General features: G+C 37.0%; 1 protein-coding gene across 5 annotated transcripts in view; it reads right to left on the bottom strand.

Annotated features, from left to right (window-relative positions):
• VRK2 (VRK serine/threonine kinase 2) overlaps positions 1 to 21721 on the bottom strand; it is a 98979-nt gene that overhangs the window by 48879 nt on the left and 28379 nt on the right. For all 5 annotated transcript variants that reach the window (XM_043468617.1, XM_043468615.1, XM_043468614.1 and 2 more), the window contains 5 exons: positions 20421 to 20470; positions 19673 to 19742; positions 17481 to 17568; positions 16162 to 16267; positions 14861 to 14953 (listed from right to left, as the gene is read on the bottom strand). In XM_043468617.1, the coding sequence (XP_043324552.1) occupies positions 14861 to 14953; positions 16162 to 16267; positions 17481 to 17568; positions 19673 to 19742; positions 20421 to 20470 (407 nt within the window). The remainder of the gene's footprint in view (positions 1 to 14860; positions 14954 to 16161; positions 16268 to 17480; positions 17569 to 19672; positions 19743 to 20420; positions 20471 to 21721) is intronic.

The following is a 21721-nucleotide window of genomic DNA, read 5'->3' as shown; positions in this document are numbered from 1 at the left end:
ATAATTTTCTGAAAGCTGCAATTCTGCTCAAGTGTCAGAGCTGGGACCAGAACTTGGTCTCCTGACTTTCAGTCCAACACAAATCCCAGTAATCAAACAAGTGTTTATAAAAATCGCAAGTTTCTTATGGCATACTTATCACTCCAGATGTTGACATGGAGAACTGTTCCCCTCTACCAATGAGGGCCATCCCCTTCGATTTAGCAGGAGCTCTGGGGCAGAAACACATGGGGCATGGTGAGGTCAAGGAGCTGAATAATCAAGTACCACTTAGTCCTGGTACTAAGCGAGAGGTATCAGCCCCCTGTCCTAAGAAGTCAATGAAGTATTTCTTGAAGGGTTATTAATAAAGGAACACTAACCTAGGTGCTGTAAGGAATTCAAAAGAAGGAAAATAAATTGTGCCTGGCTTACTGTTGTATTCACATGCCCATCATGGAGCAGATCCTCGGCTGTACGGAATACAGAAGTGATAAAGATGCTACCACAGCCTTGACGTCTTTCCTTTGGAACCACAGCAGCATTACTTACCTAGGAATCTGTTGAGGAGTCTCTTCTGAGAAAGCCCTGTCAATCATTTCATGACAGCATCCGGCCTCACTGACCAGTTGGCCTTGGTACCTTTCCTACTGACTGACAGACACTCCTGCATTCCAGAAGATTCTGTCTCTGAAGACTATTGAATGTGTTGTAAAAACCAATAATCATATCCATCAAATATTCATAATCAGAACCCCTACATCTTTGTGGTGCCCCACTGTCTCCTTTCAGATATCATCAATCATCCCTTGAAATTAGAGAACACTTACTGAGAACATTCTTGTTAAATGAACGAAAACAAAGACAGGTATTTTTGATACTAGATTCTCTGGATCTGAAACTTCTTAGAATGCATTTGGTAGATAACTGACTATCCTAAACTTTAATGACACTGGACTAAAAAATAAATCCTTGGGATTAATAAAGCAAGAGGGGAAAAAAAGCATACAGTCATGAACTATATGAAGATAGAACTGTATAAGTCCATCAGCCAAGCTGATTTCAGTATCGTTTGAGGAGATAGCAGCATAGAGAAGAACAACATGGGTTTCAGATGTTAGCCAGATTTTGGTTCAAATTCCAGCACCTCCTTAACAACCTTTGTGTGAATTAAGGACTACTCACTGCTGACTGCATGGCTGATGGGATTTCAGGCTGATCCCAAGAAGACTCAAGCAGCTTGAAACCTGTCTCCTTCACATCCAGGAAATCTCCAATTGTCAAAGGCCAGAAGAAGCAGAGAAAGCTCTTTGAGCAGCACAGAGAGCTCTTCCAATGCAGGAGAGAACACAGTGACTAAGGCCTAGGGCATGGATGCCCCAGTCGGCTTCGGCATCTCCCGTGTCATCACTGGGAAACTGTTACTGGTTCACTGGTGTGCTGTCTTGGGGAGGATTCTGAGTCTGGGGCTGACCCCAGATGGCTGAGTGAGGTCATCAATTAGTGATGTCTGCTGTGGGCATGGGATAAGAAAACCCTAAGGTGGGGGCTTCCCGGGTGGCTCAGTAGTAAAGAATCTGCCTGCTAATGCAGGAGACACAGGTTTGAGCCCCAGTCAGGGAAGATCCCACATGCCTTGGAGCAACTAAGCCTGTGCACAACTATTGAGCCTGTGCTCTAGAGCCCGGGAGCCGAGACTACAGAGCCCACATGCCACAACTACTGAAGCCCGCGTGTCCTAGGGCCTGAGCTCCACACAAGGAAAGCCACTGCAATGAGAAGCCCGCACCCTGAGCCAGAGGGCAGCCCCTGCTCAGTGCAACCAGGGAAAAGTCCAAGCAGCGGTGGAGACCCAGCAAAGCCAAAATAAATAAAGAAATAAATGAAAAAGAACAAACAAAACAGAGATGATGTAAAGAAGCACCTAAAAACCCTCGATTTTTTTAAAATGAAATTTTTCCACAGATAAAGTTGGTTTTTTTTGTTTTCAATAAAAACATTGAGAATCATGAAAGAAGGTTAAGGGTGTACACTTTGAGAATCTTAAAACTTCTAAATCTGGACAGTGTCAGATGAATTATCAAGAAATGGATGCTATTAAAATGCAGAGAAAGTAATGAGAAGAATCAAAATAATTTACAATAGGCATTTGGCTCTATATGGGACTATTTTTAAAGAAAAACATTGTTTAATCTCACTGTGAATATTATTTTGGGAAACTTTTCCAATAAAACCAAACAAAATAAAAACATCTGAGAACATCAGTTGTGCCTGCAACTGGCTATCCAGGACATGACTTCTGATTATTATCCTTGTCAGAATCTTACCATTTCACCTTAACCAAGAAGGCTGCTATTTTTATGCAAAACTTATTTGACTCTATTTTCCAGTTTTACCTCAATCCTTATAACCTTTTTGCTTTGACAAAGGCTGTATAAATGTCAACTTTTCTTGCCTTTTCCTCATGTCAAATCATTCAACATCTTCCCTCTCTAATTTTGAATTTTTTTCTCACTTATTTTTTTCCCCATTAAATAGCTTACTGCTTAAGTTCCTTTCTCCATTGTTTTAATTTAAAACATACACACACAGAGAACCAATATTTAAAACTATAAACCAAGAAAACTTTCTGGAAACAAAAAGCTTAATTAATATATCAAAAGGGCCCATAAAAGTATCTGGGAAAACCAATACACAGCGATCTACTCTAAAACATATCCTGGTAAAATGATTCAGTTCAATTCAGTTCACTCGTTCCATCGTGCCCGACTATTTGTGACCCCATGAACGGCAAAACGCCAGGCCTCCCTGTCCATCACCAACTCCCAGAGTCCACCCAAACCCACGTCCATTGTGTTGGTGATGCCTGCCATCCAACCATCTCATCCTCTGTCATCCCCTTCACCTCCTGCCCTCAATCTTTCCCAGAATCAGGGTCTTTTCAAATGAGTCAGCTCTTTGCATCAGGTGGCCAAAGTACTGGAGTTTCTGCTTCAGCATCAGTCCTCCCAGTGAACGCCCAAGACTAATTTCCTTTAGGATTGAATGGTTGGATCTCCTTGCAGTCCAAGGGACTCTGAAGAGTCTTCTCCAACACCACAGTTCAAAAGCATCAATTCTTCAGCGCTCAGCTTTGTTTATAGTCCAACTCTCACATCCATACATGACCACTGGAAAAACCATAGCTTTGACTAGACTCACCTTTGTTGGCAAAGTAATGTCTCTGCTTTTTAATATGCTGTCTAGGTTGGACATAACTTTCCTTCCAAGGAGCAAGCGTCCTTTAATTTCATGGCTGCAGTCACCATCTGCAGTGATTTTGGAGCCCCCCAAAATAAAGTCTGTCATTGTTTCCACTGATTATTTCCTTATTATAGTTGTAAAGACATACATACACACTCACATGCACACCTGAGTCCTAAAGCCAGTATCATATTTAATGAGGTACTACTTTTAGGCACTTCACTAAGATCAAGAAGAGAAAGAGAAAAAGATGATCATGACTTTTACTACAATTTACCATATATGGGGGCAGGAGGAGAAGAGAATGACAGAGGATAAGATGGCTGGATGGCATCACCGACTCGATGGACATGAGTTTGAGTAAACTCCGCGAGTTGGTGATGGACAGGGAGGCCTGGTGGGCTGCGATTCATGGGGTCACAAAGAGTCGGACACGACTGAACTGAACCATATACTGGATCCATATTAGGCAAAACAAATCAGAAACATAAGACCTAGAAAAGAAGGAAAATTACATTTACTTGCATATGATATGACAGTTTCCCAAGAAAAGCCTGGAAAATCTACTAAAACCACCTCCAACAAATTTAGTAAATTAACAGGATATACCATGAATGTTCAAAAATCAGTATCTTCCATATATACAAACAATAATCACTCAGAAGAAACAAATGCAAAAGCTGATGGAATTCAAAAACATTCTTTGTTGTTGAATAGAACATCTATACATCATAAAGATGTCAGGTATTCCCTAAATTAATATTAAAAGTTTTAACAAAATTTCAATGAAAACACCAACAAGTATTTTTTTCAAATGAAGCTACACAACAGAACACAGAAAAATATGAATAGCTAGACTAATACTGAAAAAGAAACTCTACAAGTTACTACCAGACCTACCAGATATGAAAATACATTACAAAGCCATAGAAATTAATGCACTAGTATGGCAATGAAGCACAGACGTCAAATCAGAAGGATTCAAGGAAGTACATGAATAAACTCAAGTACATATGGAAACTCAGTATATAAAAAAAATGGTATCTAACATCACTGAAGCAAAGTTTTGTTTTTTTAAACAGCTTATAGTTTATAGAACTATTATAAAATAGTTCCAAGTTTTTGAAAATTAGGAAAATCATTTAAGAAAAGATAACATGGGGTTGATACCTCCTGTCATGTAGAAGAATAAACTCTAAGTGAATAAGTGATTTAAATGTAAAAAATGAAACCATATAATAAAATTCATATAAACCTGTTTGTAGAACAAGATGGACTTCCCTGGTGGCTCAATCAGAAAGAACCCACCTGCCAATGCAGGAGACTCAAGAGACATGGGCTTGATCCCGGGTTGGGAAGATCCCATGGAGAAGGAAATGGAAACCCACTCCAGTACTCTTGCCTGGGAAATCCCATTGACCAAGGAGCCTGGTGGGCTACAGTCCATGGGGTTGCAAAAGAGTCGTACACAATTTAGCAACTAAGCAACAAGAACAAGGTTACTAACCATGACTCAACATCCATAGTAATGAATGATTGATAAATTTGACCACTAAAAATTTAAAAATTCATCTTCTATATGGCAATAAAACAACATAAGTATAATCAAAGAGCAAAAATCAAACTGGGAGAAAATATCTACAAAATATGCAATAGATGAAAAGCTAATATAATTCACATCTAAAGACATGATCCTCTATATAGAAAACCCTAAAGACTCTACCAGAAAATTACTACAGCTAATCAATGAATATAGTAAAGTTGCAGGATATAAAATTAACACACAGAAATCCCTTGCATTCCTATATACTAACAATGAAAAAACAGAAAGAGAAATTAAAGAAACAATATCATTCACCATTGCAACAAAAAGAACAAAAGACTTAGGAGTATATCTGCCTAAAGAAACAAAAGACCTATACATAGAAAACTATAAAACACTGATGAAAGAAATCAAAGAGGACACAAACAGATGGAGAAACATACCGTGTTCATGGATTGGAAGAATCAATATTGTCAAAATGGCTATTCTACCTAAAGCAATCTATAGATTCAATGCAATCCCTATCAAGTTACCAACGGTATTTTTCACAGAACTAGACCAAAGAATTTCACAATTTGTATGGAAATACAAAAAACCTCGAATAGCCAAAGTAATCTTGAGAAAGAAGAATGGAACTGGAGGAATCAACCTGCCTGACTTCAGACTCTACTACAAAGCCACAGTCATCAAGACAGTATGGTACTGGCACAAAGACAGAAATATAGATCAATGGAACAGAATAGAAAGCCCAGAGATAAATCCACGAACCTATGGACACCTTATCTTTGACAAAGGAGGCAAGGATATACAATGGAAAAAAGACAACCTCTTTAACAAGTGGTGCTGGGAAAACTGGTCAACCACTTGTAAAAGAATGAAACTAGAACACTTTCTAACACCATACACAAAAATAAACTCAAAATGGATTAAAGATCTAAATGTAAGACCAGAAACTATAAAACTCCTAGAGGAGAACATAGGCAAAACACTCTCTGACATAAATCACAGCAAGATCCTCTATGACCCACCTCCCAGAATATTGGAAATAAAAGCAAAACTAAACAAATGGGACCTAATGAAACTTAAAAGCTTTTGCACTACAAAGGAAACTATAAGTAAGGTGAAAAGACAGCCGTCAGATTGGGAGAAAATAATAGCAAATGAAGAAACAGACAAAGGATTAATCTCAAAAATATACAAGCAACTCCTGCAGCTCAATTCCAGAAAAATAAATGACCCAATCAAAAAATGGGCCAAAGAACTAAACAGACATTTCTCCAAAGAAGACATACAGATGGCTAACAAACACATGAAAAGATGCTCAACATCACTCATTATCAGAGAAATGCAAATCAAAACCACAATGAGGTACCATTACTCGCCAGTCAGGATGGCTGCTATCCAAAAGTCTACAAGCAATAAATGCTGGAGAGGGTGTGGAGAAAAGGGAACCCTCTTACACTGTTGGTGGGAATGCAAACTAGTACAGCCACTATGGAAAACAGTGTGGAGATTCTTAAAAAACTGGAAATAGAACTGCCATATGACCCAGCAATCCCACTTCTGGGCATACACACTGAGGAAACCAGATCTGAAAGAGACACGTGCACCCCAATGTTCATCGCAGCACTGTTTATAATAGCCAGGACATGGAAGCAACCTAGATGCCCATCAGCAGATGAATGGATAAGGAAGCTGTGGTACATATACACCATGGAATATTACTCAGCCGTTAAAAAGAATTCATTTGAATCAGTTCTAATGAGATGGATGAAACTGGAGCCCATTATACAGAGTGAAGTAAGCCAGAAAGATAAAGAACGTTACAGCATACTAACACATATATATGGAATTTAGAAAGATGGTTAACGATAACCCTATATGCAAAATGGAAAAAGAGACACAGAAATACAGAACAGACTTTTGAACTCTGTGGGAGAATGTGAGGGTGGGATATTTCAAAAGAACAGCATGTATACTATCTATGGTGAAACAGATCACCAGCCCAGGTGGGATGCATGAGACAAGTGCTCGGGCCTGGTGCACTGGGAAGACCCAGAGGAATCGGGTGGAGAGGGAGGTGGGAGGGGGGATCGGGATGGGGAATACGTGTAAATCTATGGCTGATTCATATCAATGTATGACAAAAAATAAATAAATAAATAAATAAAAATTAAAAAAAAAAAGAACTCTTCAAAATCAAGCACTAAAGACAAAAATATGTTAGAAAAATAAGCAAAAGACATAAGCAAACAATTCACAATAAATAAATAAATTTTAAAAACTTGTCCTTTTTACTTATGGCTAAGTGAATGTAGAAGTCGCTCAGTCAGGCCTGACTCTTTGTGATCCCATGGACTATACAGTCCATGGAATTCTCCAGGCCAGAATACTGGACAGAGTAGTCTTTCCCATCTCCAGAGGACCTTCCCAACCCAGAGATTGAACCTAAGTCTCCCACATTGCAGGTGGATTCTTCACCAGCTAAGCCATAAGGAAAGCCCACTTATGGCAAGGTGGGAGTAAAATGGCTGGATTTACACTCCCACTGCAGGTGGGATAAATAAAGTAACAACTTAAAAAAAAACCCCGCTACTAGGGGACTTCTCTCATGGTCCAGTGGTAGAGAATCCACCTGCCTATGCATGATATGTGTGTTTGATCCGTGGTCTGGAAACTGAGATCCCACATGCCGGAGGGCAGCTGAGCACCCATGTCACAACTACTGAAACCTGTGCAACTAGAGCCTGTGCTCCACAACAAGAGAAGCCACTGCAGTGAAAAACCCACACCCTGCAACCAAAGAGTAGCCCATAGGCAGCAGCTTCTGCTTCTGTTAGGTCCATGCCATTCTGTCCTTTATTGAGCCCATCTTTGCATGAAATGTTCCCTTGGTATCTCTAATTTTCTTGAAGAGATCTCTAGTCTTTCCCATTCTATTGTTTTCCTCTATTTCTTTGCACTGATCACTGAGGAAGGCTTTCTTATCTCTCCTTGCTATTCTTTGGAACTCTGCACTCAAATGGGTATAACTTTCCCTTTCCCTTTGCTTTTCACTTCTCTTCTTTTCACAGCTATTTATAAGGCTTCCTCAGACAGGCATTTTGCTTTTTTCCATTTCTTTTTCTTGGGGATGGTCTTGATTCCTGTCTCCTGTACAATGTCACGAACCTCCATCCATAGTTCATCAGGCACTCTATCAGATCTAGTCCCTTAAATTTATTTCTCACTTCCACTGTATAATCATAAGAGATTTGACTTATGCCACACCTGAATGGTCTAGTGGTTTCCCCACTTTCTTCAATTTCAGTCTGAATATCAATAACCTCGATATGCAGATGACACCACCTTTATGGCACAAAGTGAAGAAGAACTAAAGGGGCCTCTTGATGAAAGTGAAAGGGGAGAGTGAAGAAGTTGGCTTAAAGCTCAACATTTATAAAACTAAGATTATGGCATCCAGTCCCATCACTTTATGGCAAATAGATGGGGAAACAGTGGAAACAGTGGCTGACTATTTTTCTGGGCTCCAAAATCACTGCAGATGGTGACTGCAGCCATGAAATTAAAAGACACTTGTTCCTTGGAAGGAAAGTTATGACCAACCTAAATAGCATATTAAAAAGCAGAGACATCACTTTGTCAACAAAGGTGAGTCTAGTCAGGGCTATGGTTTCTCCAGTGGTCATGTATGGATGTGAGAGTTGGACTATAAAGAAAGCTGAGCACCAAAGAATTGATGCTTTTGAACTGTGGTGTTGGAGAAGACTCTTGAGAGTCCCTTGGACTACAAGGAGAACCAACCAGTCCATCCTAAAGGAGATCAGTCCTGGGCATTCACTGGAAGGACTGATGTTGAAGCTGAAACTCCAATACTTTGGCCACCTGATGCAAAGAGCTGACTCATCTGAAAAGACTCTGATGCTGGGAGGGATTGGGGGCAGGAGGAGAAGGGGATGACAGAGGATGAGATGGCTGGATGGCATCACGACTCGATGCACATGAGTTTGGGTGAATTCAGGGAGTTGGTGATGGACAGGGAGGCCCGGTGTGCTGCGATTGATGGGGTCGCAAAGAGTCAGACATGACTGAGCGACTGAACTGAACTGACAGGCAGCAGCAAAGACCCAGCGTTGCCAAAGTAAATAACCTACTATTCAATATAACCACACATCTACTATAATGGCTTAAAATTTTTACAACTAATGAAGCCTAAATGGTGGCATAATATGGAACAGCTGGAATTATCTACATTGCCTTTGGGAATATATTATGGTAAAATCACTCTGGAAAACAATGTAGCTATTTCTTTTAAAGTCATACATACACATCCACATGGGGCTTCCCAGGTGGCACTGGTGGTGAAGAAGCCAACTGCCAAAGCAGGAGACTCAAGAGGCGCAGGTTTGATCCCTGGATTGGGAAGATCCTGGAGGAGGGCATGGCAATCCACTCCTATATCCTTGCTGGGCTGTGTTCCATAGGGTCACAAAGAGTTGGACACCACTGAAGCAATTTAGCACACATACACATTCACATAATCTGAAAATCCCATCCCTAGTTATTTACCCAGAAGAAGTTAAAATATATAATCTATACAAAAACCTATACGTAAGTGTTTATAAACCCTCATTTATAATTGTCAAAAACTGGAAACAATATAAATATCTATCCAGGAGTAAACAGGAAAGAAAATGCAATAGTTTTCAGTGAACTACTACCTATCATTATAGAGGAATGAACTACTAACGAACTACAGCATGGATCAACTTCAGAAATATGCTAAGTAAAGGAAACCAGACACAAAGAGTAAAAACCTGTAAGTCCATTTATATGGTGTCGCTAAAAATGTAAAAAAGAAAAAAGGCAGAAATCATTGCCTCGGTGAGAGAAGGGGACTGACTGAGGATGATAGAAATACTCTGTGTCTTGTGGTGCTGGTTATACGATATACATGTGTAAATACACATCACACTATACATTTAAGAAGATGGATTTTATTGTTTGTAAATTATATTTCAATAAATCTAACCTTAAAAAAGCAGGCACACTTTTAAAGGCTTTTAACATATATTTCCAAATTGCACTTCCATTAACTTGATTTCATCTCCTACTGTCATTTAATTTACATTCCCACTTACATTCTACAAGTGCCTGTACCCTCATCAGCCTGAATGTCATCAGATTATTATTTTAGACTTTCCCTATTTGCTAAGTTCTTTTGAAATGTTGCCTCATTGTTTTGATTTGCACATCTCTCAGTAGTTAGTGATGGGGAACTTTTTTTCATCTATTAAACAGTTCTGTTTCTTCTATGTTGTTCATTTTTTTAAATCAGTTTCAAGAAACTATGGTTTTTTATTTTCTTATTAATTTTTTTAGAACTTGCTATATATCCTAAAGTTTGTCATAAATACTTCTCAGCTTTCCATTTGTTTTTCCAATTTTTTAAAATATACAGACATCTTAAAATTTGAAATTTCTCCATATATTCTAAGATTTTAGGGGTATTTTTATTAAGAAATTTCTCTCTTCATGCACAGTTCAGTTAAACACCCAGCTAAATGCTATTTTTTTATGCACTCTATTTTTTAACTTTTTAAATCTCTGCTGATGCATTGGCTGTTAGCGACATGTGGCTTATAAATATAAATCAATTACGCTTCCTCCCTAGGTTTCTCCTAGATGTACAGTTTCAGGTCTTCCATTTAAGTCTTTGAACAATTTTGAGTTTTTTCTTGTATATGGTATAAGAATCCAAGTCTACTCTTTTGCATGTATATATGCCATTTTTCCCACCACCATTTATTGATGAAACTATCTTTGCCCCATTGAATATTCCTGGCACCCCTGTCAAAGATTAACTGATCATATATGCATTACTCTCAATTCTGTTCCATTGGGCTGGGTCTGTTTTTATGCCAACAGTTTACTGCTTTGATTACTAGAGCAGAGCAATACAGTTTGAATCACGAAGTATAATGCCTCCTGATTTGTTCTTTCTCCAGAATGCTCTGGCTTTTCAGGGTCTTTTTTGCTTCTACACACAGTTGAGGACTGGGTTTTTATTTCTGTGAAAAATACCACTGGACCTTTGCGAGGGACTGCACTGAATCTGTAGACTGCTTTGGGTAGTGTAGACATTTTAACAATGTTAATTCTTCCAATCCATGAGCACTGATTTTGGCAATGATTTTTTGCAACTGAAACCAAAGGCATAGGTAACAAAACCAAAAATATACAAGTAGGACTACATCAAACGAAAATGATTCTCCACAGCCAAGGAAATCATCAACAAAATGAAAAGGCAACCAATGGGATGGGAGAGAATACCTGCAAACCACATATCTGCTAAGGGGTTAATATACAAGAATCCATAAAACTCACTTGCAAGACAAAATAACTCAATTAAAACAGACAAGGGACCTAGACAGACATTTTTCCGAAGAAGACATACAAATGGCCAACAAGTGTATGAAAAAATGCTCAACATTATTAATTATCAGGGAAACAAAAAATCAAAACCATAATGAGACATCACCTCGTACCTGTCAGAAGGGCTATTAGAGATAGCAAATGTTAGTGAGGGTTTGGAGAAAAGGAAGCCCCTGTTCAACTGTTGGTGGGAATGTAAACTGGTACAGTCATTACGAAAAACAGTATGTGTGTGCATGCATGCGTGCTCAGTCATCTCTGATTCTTGCAACCCCATGGACTGCAGCCCACCAGGCTCCTTTGTCCACGGAATTTTCCAGGAAAGAATATTGGAGTGGATTGCCATTTCCTATTCCAAGAGATCTTCTCGACCCAGGATCAAACCTGCATCTCTTGAGTCTCCTGCATTGGCAGGCGGATTCTTTACCCACAGTGCCACCTGGGAAGTATATAAAACAGTATGGAGCTTCTTCAGAAAAAAAAAAAACAAATGTTAAAAACTGAATTACCATGTGATCCAGCAAACCACTTCTGGATATATACCCAAAGGAAAAGAAATCATTATCTTGAAGAAATACCTATATTCCCCTGTTATTGCAGCATTATTAAAAGTAGCCAAGACACATAAATAACCTTAGTGTCTACTGATGGATAAATAGATAAAGAAAATGTGCTACATATATGCACATTCAGTCATAAAAAGGATAGAAATACACCACTTGAAACAACATGGGTGAACCCAGAGGACATAATGCTAAGTGAGATAAGTCAAGACATACTGAAAGACAATACTGCATGATCTCACTAACATGTGGCATATACAAAAAGTAACTTATAGAACCAGAGTGTAGAACAGTGGTGCCAGGGGCTGGTGGGGGGAGGGAGCTGGAAGAAATGGAGAGATGTTGGTTAAAAAGTACAAACGTTTAGCTAGAAGATGAGTAAGTTCTGGGGATCTAATGCCTAACATGGTGACTATATACTTCAAATTTGCTAAAAGAGTACACCTTATGTGTTCTCACCAAAAAACAAAACAAAAAGGAACTATGTGAAGTGGGATCAATGTGTTAATTTGATTAATGATTTCACAATACATATGTATAATAAATCATCACTTTGCATACCTTAAAAAATTCATGTGTGAGACTTAAACACATGCAAGTTTTGTCAATTAAACCTCAATAAAGCTAGGGAACAAAGCAAGATGAAAAATATCACTAATTAGAATTAAGTTAAATTTTAAATTCAGTTCTTCAGTCATACTAGTTACACTATTTCAGAATATTTTCAGAGTAGTTTTAAATTCAATTTTACTAAATTTATAGCAAGGTAGGTAAAACTGAGCAGCAAGTTACAGTAAGTTCTCACACACCACTCTTCCCTCCTCCCAAATACAGCCTTCCTCACTATCAACATCCTACACCACAGTATCACATCCATTGCAATGGATGAATCCACAGTGATGCAACATTATCACTAAAAGTCTATAATTTACGTTAGGGTTCACTTTTGGTGGGAATATGCTATGAGTTTTGACAAATGTAAAATGACATCTATCCATGATTGTTTTGCTTCCCTAACATCCTCCGCACCCCACCTGTTCGTCCCTCCCTTCCCTCTAACTCTTGGCAATCACTGACCTTTTTGGTGTCTTTATAGGTTTGCCTTTTCCAAAAGTTAAATAATTGGAATTACACAGATTTTCAGTTAGTAATACACATGTAAGCTTCCTTCATGTCTTTTCACGCCTTAACTGCTCATTTCTTTTTAACACCAAGTAATACTGAATTGTCTGGATGAAATAGTTTATTTATCTATTAAAGAACATCTTGGTTGCTTCAAGTTTTGGCAACTATGACTAAAGCTGCTATAAACATCTGTGTGTAGGTATTTGTGTGGATATAAGTTTTCAACTTCTTTGTGTAAATACCAATGAACTCAACTCCCAGATCATATGTTAGAACGTGTTCAGTTTTGTAAGAAACTGCCAAATTGTCTTTTACAGTGGCCATCCCACCAGCAATGAATGAGAGTTCCTGCTGCCCCACGTCCTCATCAGCACTGACATTGTATACTACCCACATTTCAAGTGCTTAATAGCCCATGTGGCTAATGGCTGCCATACTGAACAGTAACATATAGGGTATTTCCATCATCACAGAAAGTTATATTGGCAAAGTAGCTCTATTAAAAACTTAATTGTTTATACAGTGGGAGAGGAACTAAGGTGACAGCTTTTATTTTTCTCTGCATAAACCCATCCCTTCTCTCATTTAATTTTGATGGTTCTTTGTTTATACTTGCTCAGAAGTTCAAATCCTTACCCAGCTACTATGTGACCATTAACAAATTATTTAATACCTCCCACCAAGTGGATGAAGCACAAGCTGGAATCAAGATGGCCAGGAGAAATATCAATAACCTCAGATATGCAGATGACACCACCCTTATGGCAGAAAGTGAAGAAGAACTTAAGAGTCTCTTGATGAAAGTGAAAGAGGAGAGTGAAAAAGTTGGCTTAAAGCTCAACATTCAGAAAACTAAGATCGTGGCATCTGGTCCCATCACTTCATGGCAAATAGGTGGGGAAACAATGGAAACAGTGACAGACTTTATTTTCTTGGGCTCCAAAATCACTGCAGATGGTGACTGCAGCCAAGAAACTAAAAGACACTTTTTCCTTGGAAGAAAAGCTATGCAACCTAGTTGGCATATTAAAAAGCAAAGACATTACTTTGAGAACAAAGGTCCATCTAGTCAAAGCTATGGTTTTTCCAGTAGTCATGTACGGATGTAAGAGTTGGACTACAAAGAAAGCTGATCACAGAAGAATTGATGCTTTTGAACTGTGGTGCTGGAGAAGACTCTTGAGAGGTCCTTGGACTGCAAGGAGATCCAACCAGTCCATCCTAAAGGAAATCAGTCCTGAATATTCATTGGAAGGACTGATGCTGAAGCTGAAACTCCAATCCTTTGGCCACCTTATGGGAAGAACTGACTCACTGGAAAAGACCCTGATGCTAGGGAAGATTGAAGGCACGAGGAGAAGGGGACGACAGAGGATGAGATGGTTGGATGGCACCACCGACTCAATGGACATGAGTTTGAGTAAGCTCCAGGAGTCGGTGATGCAAAGGGAGGCCTGGCGTGCTGCAGTCCATCAGGTCACAGAGTCGGACACGACTGAGCGACTGAGGTGAACTGAACCAAGTCTCAGTTTCCTCATATTAGTTCAAAAAGTAAAAGTTGCTCAGTCGTGTCTGACTCTTTGCAACCCCACTGACTACAATCAGTGACTACTACTACTACTACAGATTACTGACTGTAGCCTGCCAGGCTCCTCTGTCAGCGGAATTCTTCAGGCAAGAATACTGGAGTGGGTTGCCATTTCCTTTTCCAGGGGATCTTCCCAACCCAGGGATTGAAGCTGAATCTTCTGCGCTGCAGGCAGATTCTTTACCATTTGAGCCACCAGGGAAGCCCTACTTATTAGCTTAGTGCACTAAATTAGATAAGCAAGATAAGGTAAATTATAACACTCATCACCTTAAGTCCTCATTTGCAAACTCTTCCAGATTAGGAGTTTGTTTTCTGAATGTCTGTCTCAGTACAGAACTTTAAAGATCCTTACTGAAGGCAACAGCTTAATACTATATTTACCCGATCTGGATTTCTGTAACCCAAGAGTAGATTCGCTGCTTTTATATCACCGTGAACATATTCATTTTCATGTATATATTCCAGTACATCCAACTGTGAAAAGAGATATATACAGTCAATTTAGAACTCATGATCAACCTGAACATTTTGAATAGAGAATAACATGTATTTTTTTTTTCATATTAACAATGATGAAGTGATGTATTTCCCAACTGTGCATTTATTTATTCTAAAATTATCACATGTTCTGGTTGCGCATCCTGGGGAAAAATTGCATAAAAGGATCCTTGAACATCAAATGCTTTAATGTTTCAAGGGCACCTCTGATGGAAAGGAAGCCAAGACTCAGCAATACCTGTGCTACACTCCTGACGGTCTGAAGCCCAAATCTTCTGTCCAAAGAGGAGAAACATGGCAAAATCAGAGAAGTGAAGTGAAATAATCATGACGCCCACTCAGCAATTCCTCACCCAAGCAATAATTATTAAGTAAGTTTTGAGGCCACCCAGAACAAAACACCATGTCCATTACCACAGAAAGCCATTCTCCCTCTGTAGAGCAACAAAAAACATCTATGCTTCCTCTCTGAAGCCCTTGAAACTTGCATGTTACCTACACCTAGTGCTCAAAAAACATTTGTTGGCTGGCTAGAGGATGAGTGGGAAAATTAATGAATTCTATTTGCCACATCCCAACCTGGAAGGAGTAGTTGCATTCTATCTAAAATGGAAACAATAAAATGAAGCTTAGGCAAACCAAACACCAACAAGGTAAGACAAATATGTGGTATAAACAAAATGTGTGCAAGGGTGCTAGTAAGATTTCATTGCTTCTTATTTGGCAAAGTACATACTGATATTATTCACTGCTACACTAATGACTGCCACCATCCCAAACTCATAATAAAAACTTTATAGCACCCCCTTATCACACGTGTAGTATGGAAAATAATATATTTTGCCATACTTTGCATTGTCATAAAAATAACTGACAAAAGAGAGGTTATTCTTATAGCAATGCAAGCTTGTTCTGGTATGTAAAACAAAGCTGTGAGGGTAAAAAAAAATCAGACAGTAGAACCAAAGCCTAATTGAGTTTGTAGTGCCAAACACAGCACATTCTGTCACTTACAGAGCCCACTGTTATCAATTTCACCAAAATAGCATCTACTCTCAATAACTGACATTTCTAGGGCAATAATCCTTCATTCTCTGATAATTCCACAAAGGGCAACAATTTGTATGTTGTAACAAGTAAATAATCTGAAAATGGAGCATGGGAAATAAGTCATTCTTTCTTACCATTCGGATACCTAGCTGCAAGACAGTTGACTTTTTAAAAGTACCATTCTGGTCTGAGATCTTCTGCAAATCTATTCCCAGTCTTTCCATTACCATAAATCTGTAACTATAAGAAGGAGAAGTCAAAAGGAGATGTTAAAACGGCAATGCTGAAACTGTCCATTTACGAATTTGAAACAATGGAAAAATGCCCCCAACAGTGAAGAATGATCCAATCTGAACTAATTGAGAATGAATGTATATTAATAATCTTGGCCTTTTGCAGAAACACATTACTAAGTATTTACTTTGCAGATAGTTTCAGAGTAGAAGAGCAAGCTGTGCTGAGCCACTTACATGGTCTTAGATCATGAAAAGAGGAGTCTTTCTAAATTAGTCTTGAACTTAATTTATTTTGATTCCACTACCTTCTTGACATATGGCCTTGAGCAAATTATTTTTCCATACAGAATAGTTTATTTATATTTGTTTATTGATCTTATAATATCATATGTTTTCTCTATACATTTATAAACTTGTGTTTTTTTAAAAATGCACTTCTTCTTTTTCTTTTCTATTTGAGACCTCCTTCTCTTCTTCACTTCCCTTCACTTACATACTCACAAAAGCCCCTGTTCTGTATTTATGTAGCCACACACAAAGGCATATAGAAAGTTTTACACCTGTTTTACAAAAATGTGATCTTCTTATAAGAACTTTTTTGCATCACATTTTTTTCAATAATACCTCATTGAAATCCTCCCAAATCAACTGGTAGTGCTCTAATTGATTTCTTTAATGGGCTGCATAGTGTTATATGGTATGGATGTACCATTAAGAAAGGGGAAATGATGGGATATCACTTCTAAAATAAGATTATATAAGGACCGTGGCTTTCTTCTTGGATGCATACTCTTGTGTGTGCTCTTTCTCCTCTCTTTCAATTATTGGAAGCTGGCTGCCATGTCTTTTTGACACTCAAGCAGCCAACAGAGAGACCTACATAGTGAGGAAGTGAGGCCTGCCAACAATCATGAGTGAATTTAGAATCGGATCTTCTTAGGCCTGCCAATAGCCACATGAGTGAGCTTCCTCAGTCAAGCCTTGAGATGACTATCGCCAGAAGACATCTGACTACATCCTCATGAGAAGTCCTGAGCCAGAACTATCTAGGGAAGCCATTTTTACACAGATAACTGACCCACAGAAACTAAGATAATATTAGTTTGTCATTATAAGCCACTACATTTTAGGCAACTAGCTATATAGCTACAAATAACTAAGAGACCACATAAGAAATAGTTACAGGACAATATCTGATTATAGTAATTCCATTTTACCTTTTTCCCTTGAATTCAGTAATGCCAGATCCATAAAACTGAGGAATTCCCAAATAATCAAGCTTTTTGAGTTCTATCCATTTTTTGACTGTAAAGACAAATTTAAGAGGAAAAAAGTACACATTTTTAGGAAGGTATTTCTTACATTTGTGTAGATACTTAAACTTATTTAGCTAACAAATAGAAATTAGACCTTCCTAAAAATATTTTTTTAAAAATCAAATATATCTAGCTAACAGTTTCAAATTCTATTTATTGCAGTAATTAACAGATAATATTAAATACATAATACAGATTTCTAACATTTAAAAAGTCATAATCACTATACTCAATACTCTAATATAATCTATATGGAAAAAGAATCTAAAGAAAGTACAGAAGAAACTAATACAATGTTGTATATCAACTATACTCCAACAAAAAGTAAATAAATAAATAAAATACGCAACAGAAATAGTCATAGTCATAAAATTCACTGATATCATTCACTGCTTCTCACCCTTTTAGCTAAGATCAAGTGTTGTATGGGGGCTTCTCAGCTGGGACAGTGGTAAAGAACCTGTCTGCAGTGCAGGAGATGCAAGAGACACAGGTTCGATCCCTGACTCAGGAAGATCCCCTGGAGCAGAAAATGGCAACCCACTCCAGTATTCACGACTGAAAACTTCCATGGACAGAGGATCCTGGTGGGCTAGTCCATGGGGTTCTCAGTCGGACACGACTAAACAATTGAGGACACACTATTTATCCAAATGTTTCTATCTATTAGCAAAATTCATTCCCTTATATGCTTGTTAAATTTTTAAATAAAAAAAATATGATAACTACCAAAGGAGCAGTAGAAAGACAGCTTTTTCTTTCTTATTACTAAAAACCTAAAACCAGAGTAGCAAAAAAAAAAAAAATAGGGGCTTCACTGGTCACTCAGTGGTAAAGAGTCCACCTGCCAATGCAGCAGACACAGGTTCAATCCCTGGTCCGGGAAGATTGCACATTATCACAGAGCAACTGAGCCCCTGCCTCACAACTACTGAGCCCATGCGCCCCAGAGCTCTGTTCAGCAGCAAGAGAAAGCACCACAATGAGAAGCCTGTGCTGTGCACCGCAACTAGAGAGTAGCCCCCGTTCACTGCAACAGAGAAAAGCCCAAGCAGCAACAAAGACCTGGCAGAGCCAAAATATTAATAAGACTTTCTTAAAAAATAGAAATTGGTCAGAAGAATCATCTTACTCTGAAACTATTGTACAGAAACTGTTTTCATTAAATTTCATTAAAAAAAAAACACAAACAACAACAACAAAAAACAAATCCACTTAAATAATCAGAAAGCTTATTTAATTTTTCACTTTTCTACCAAATATGCTTAATGTTTAAGACAGCTCTACTGATAAACAATGAAGTTTAATGGATTCTATTTGTCACTCTGACATAGTTTAAGCAGTTAGTAAAGACTACAGTCTTGATGTTCAGAAGGTTTTATTAAAGAAAACAAAGTTAATTATTGAGGTGAGACTCATCATTCTTTTTCCTAAACATAATGTAAATGACCTTGATTATACAGGCATTACTCATATCAATTTCTTTCAAGCTTTACAAATCCATCTATATCATACAGTTTTTACAAAATGCTTTTATTCTTCTTAGCCTTGCTCATATTTATATCATAGTCTAATCCTCTAACTGGTAGTTCTTACATCTGATATTCAGCTCCAATTAATTTCCCAACATACAAATTTTCAATATTTTTAACTTATTTTCTAAATCATCTTAATGTTTATAATCATCTTCATATGCTTTGGCCTAATCTATTCTATGGTCATTCCTTTAATTTATAATCTACTGCCCATTTTAATGTCTTTTCTTTATATCCTTTCTATCCAAATGGTTTTTTGAAAAGAAATAATTTCATTCTATCTTTTATACCTAAAGAGCTCTCGGTGGCTTCAATCGACAATCCAACATTTTATGTAAGGTAACAAATAACTTCGATTTGAAATATATAACCCATTATGTACATAATATCACTATTTATATACCTCTGTCATTTTTACATAACAATTAACTGTATCATTTTACAATAAAAATTTCTAATTGAAAAAAAATTTCCATAAGGACAGAAAAAGACAAAAATATTAACTCCCACTTAGCAAACATATATTTGGAAGTAGCTTACTTTACTTATTTTACTTACTACATTCTTTTTTTGCTGCTCTTTGATAAAATTTAAGTTCTGAAAATAATGGGCCATTTTCTTGATATTCCTATAAAAGAACAATTGATTTTATTAGAAAAAAAATGTTAAAGATGGAATTGGTATTTCAAATGTGAAAATACAAGCATACATATATAATAAATAATAGTACCTGAATCACAAAAATCTCAAGATTTTCTCACTAAATAAAGAATCTCATTTTTAACACTTTGTAATGCTATCACTATACAGTCTTACACATTAAAACAGTCTTCTTATGGAAAGAACTTACTAAAAACACTGAGAACTGTACACATACACAGACACTCACGTGTACTAACATGCATAACAGGGTGGATACACTGCAAACTACCTTGGTGGTTCATTCGTACATGATACTTTTACTGAATTTCTCCTATATTTTATTAATCATATTAGGCACAGGGGACACAAACACAAATAAAACCTCATTCCTGCCATTATGGACTTCACTGTCTAGAACAGAGAGGAAAAGAGAAGGAGAAGACAGATACCTAGATAAGATACAAGGATGATAAATGTCAATGAAGAAGAACAAAATTCTATAAAGTCTTTAAATTTTTATAATGTAAAAATATATAATAATGTTTGTTGTGTTGATCATAAAATCATGAAGACTAAGATGAAAAACATTTTTATAAAAATGAACTAAAGCAGAAAATAAAAAAGTCAAATGTATGTGAAACATAAATTTAAGAGCAATACTTACAACTTTTATTACATGTCTTGCATCTTTATCTGGTTTATTTGTGGGGAAAGCTGCAAAAAAAAGACAGTGAGGAAAAAAAATGGTTGTTTCCAATTCCTGATTGCTTACTATGTCCCAGACACTGTGCTAAGAACCTCTTATGGAACCACTTCTGTTTTATACGAGATCCTTATTTTTTTTTTTATACGAGATCCTTTTTTATACGAGATCCTTCTTAAGGTTTAACAAGTTGTATAATCTGCTTATACTGGGGACTGAAATTCAAACCTGACACCATAGCCTACACTCTTTACCATAAACCATATTCAAATATTCAAACACGGAAACCAGTAGATTACATTAATCATATAGATCCAAATGTAGGGGAAACGTTTTTCTAGACATACAGCATTAAACCCCAAAATGATATACTGTATAATCTATTCACTCCATTTTTCTAAACTAAAATTTATGATAATTTAGAAGTGAAAACTGATTCATTTTAAGTAGAAACTTCAAAACAACTTTTACTTGGTGAAATTCTAAAGTAAATCAAGTTTGAAAGAGAATAAAGCCTTTAAAAAGAATCATCTCCTGAACCTAGCAATCAACTATTCCTAAATTAAAGAGTATGTATCTCATTATATAAGCTCATTTCAATTTCAAGTTATCTTACTTCATTTTATTACCATCTGCATTTTAGATATAGTAATCCAACTTATGAGAAGTTCACTGTTGAAATTCTTAAACCAAATCAATCATTTCATCTACATTATCTAAATTATTAAAAGATTATTTTGTTTTCAAATCTTGATAAGAGAAGTTGACATGTATATTTATTTGTATTGTGAAGGTTTAGAATTTTGTCATTCATCTATTTACTCTTCATTGATCCCTTTATTCATTCAACTAACAAATATTTATTTATTAAGAGGCTAGCATATTAGGAAAATAAAGGAAAAAAGGTCAAACTAGTATTAAAAACTTAGATTGAGAATAAGATTAAATTTTTCAAGTGAATTTTCAGTGTATTTACCAAAATGCTATGTCCTCTCCTTACTACTAACATTTTTCCCTTTTTCCTATCACTTTGTCTTTTATCTATTGTATTACATATTAGATGCAAAAAGTGTTATAAATTTACTAAAGTATATAAATTCTCTCACAATTAAGCCAACTCATGCACAATTTTCTTAATCAATCTCCAAAAACTTTTATGTTAGCAATGTTATTAGTCAGTTGAAGAAATTACTTCAGTTTTAGTTAATCTTAAACTGTGAACCCAGACCTCTTCAGAGTAAGAAAGAAACTAAACCTATTTA

This window comes from Cervus canadensis, chromosome 5, assembly GCF_019320065.1.
Source record: "Cervus canadensis isolate Bull #8, Minnesota chromosome 5, ASM1932006v1, whole genome shotgun sequence".
Classification (NCBI taxonomy): Eukaryota; Metazoa; Chordata; class Mammalia; order Artiodactyla; family Cervidae; genus Cervus; species Cervus canadensis.
Note: the sequence above shows the minus strand (reverse complement) of the source record. Positions and strands in the feature narration are given on the sequence as shown.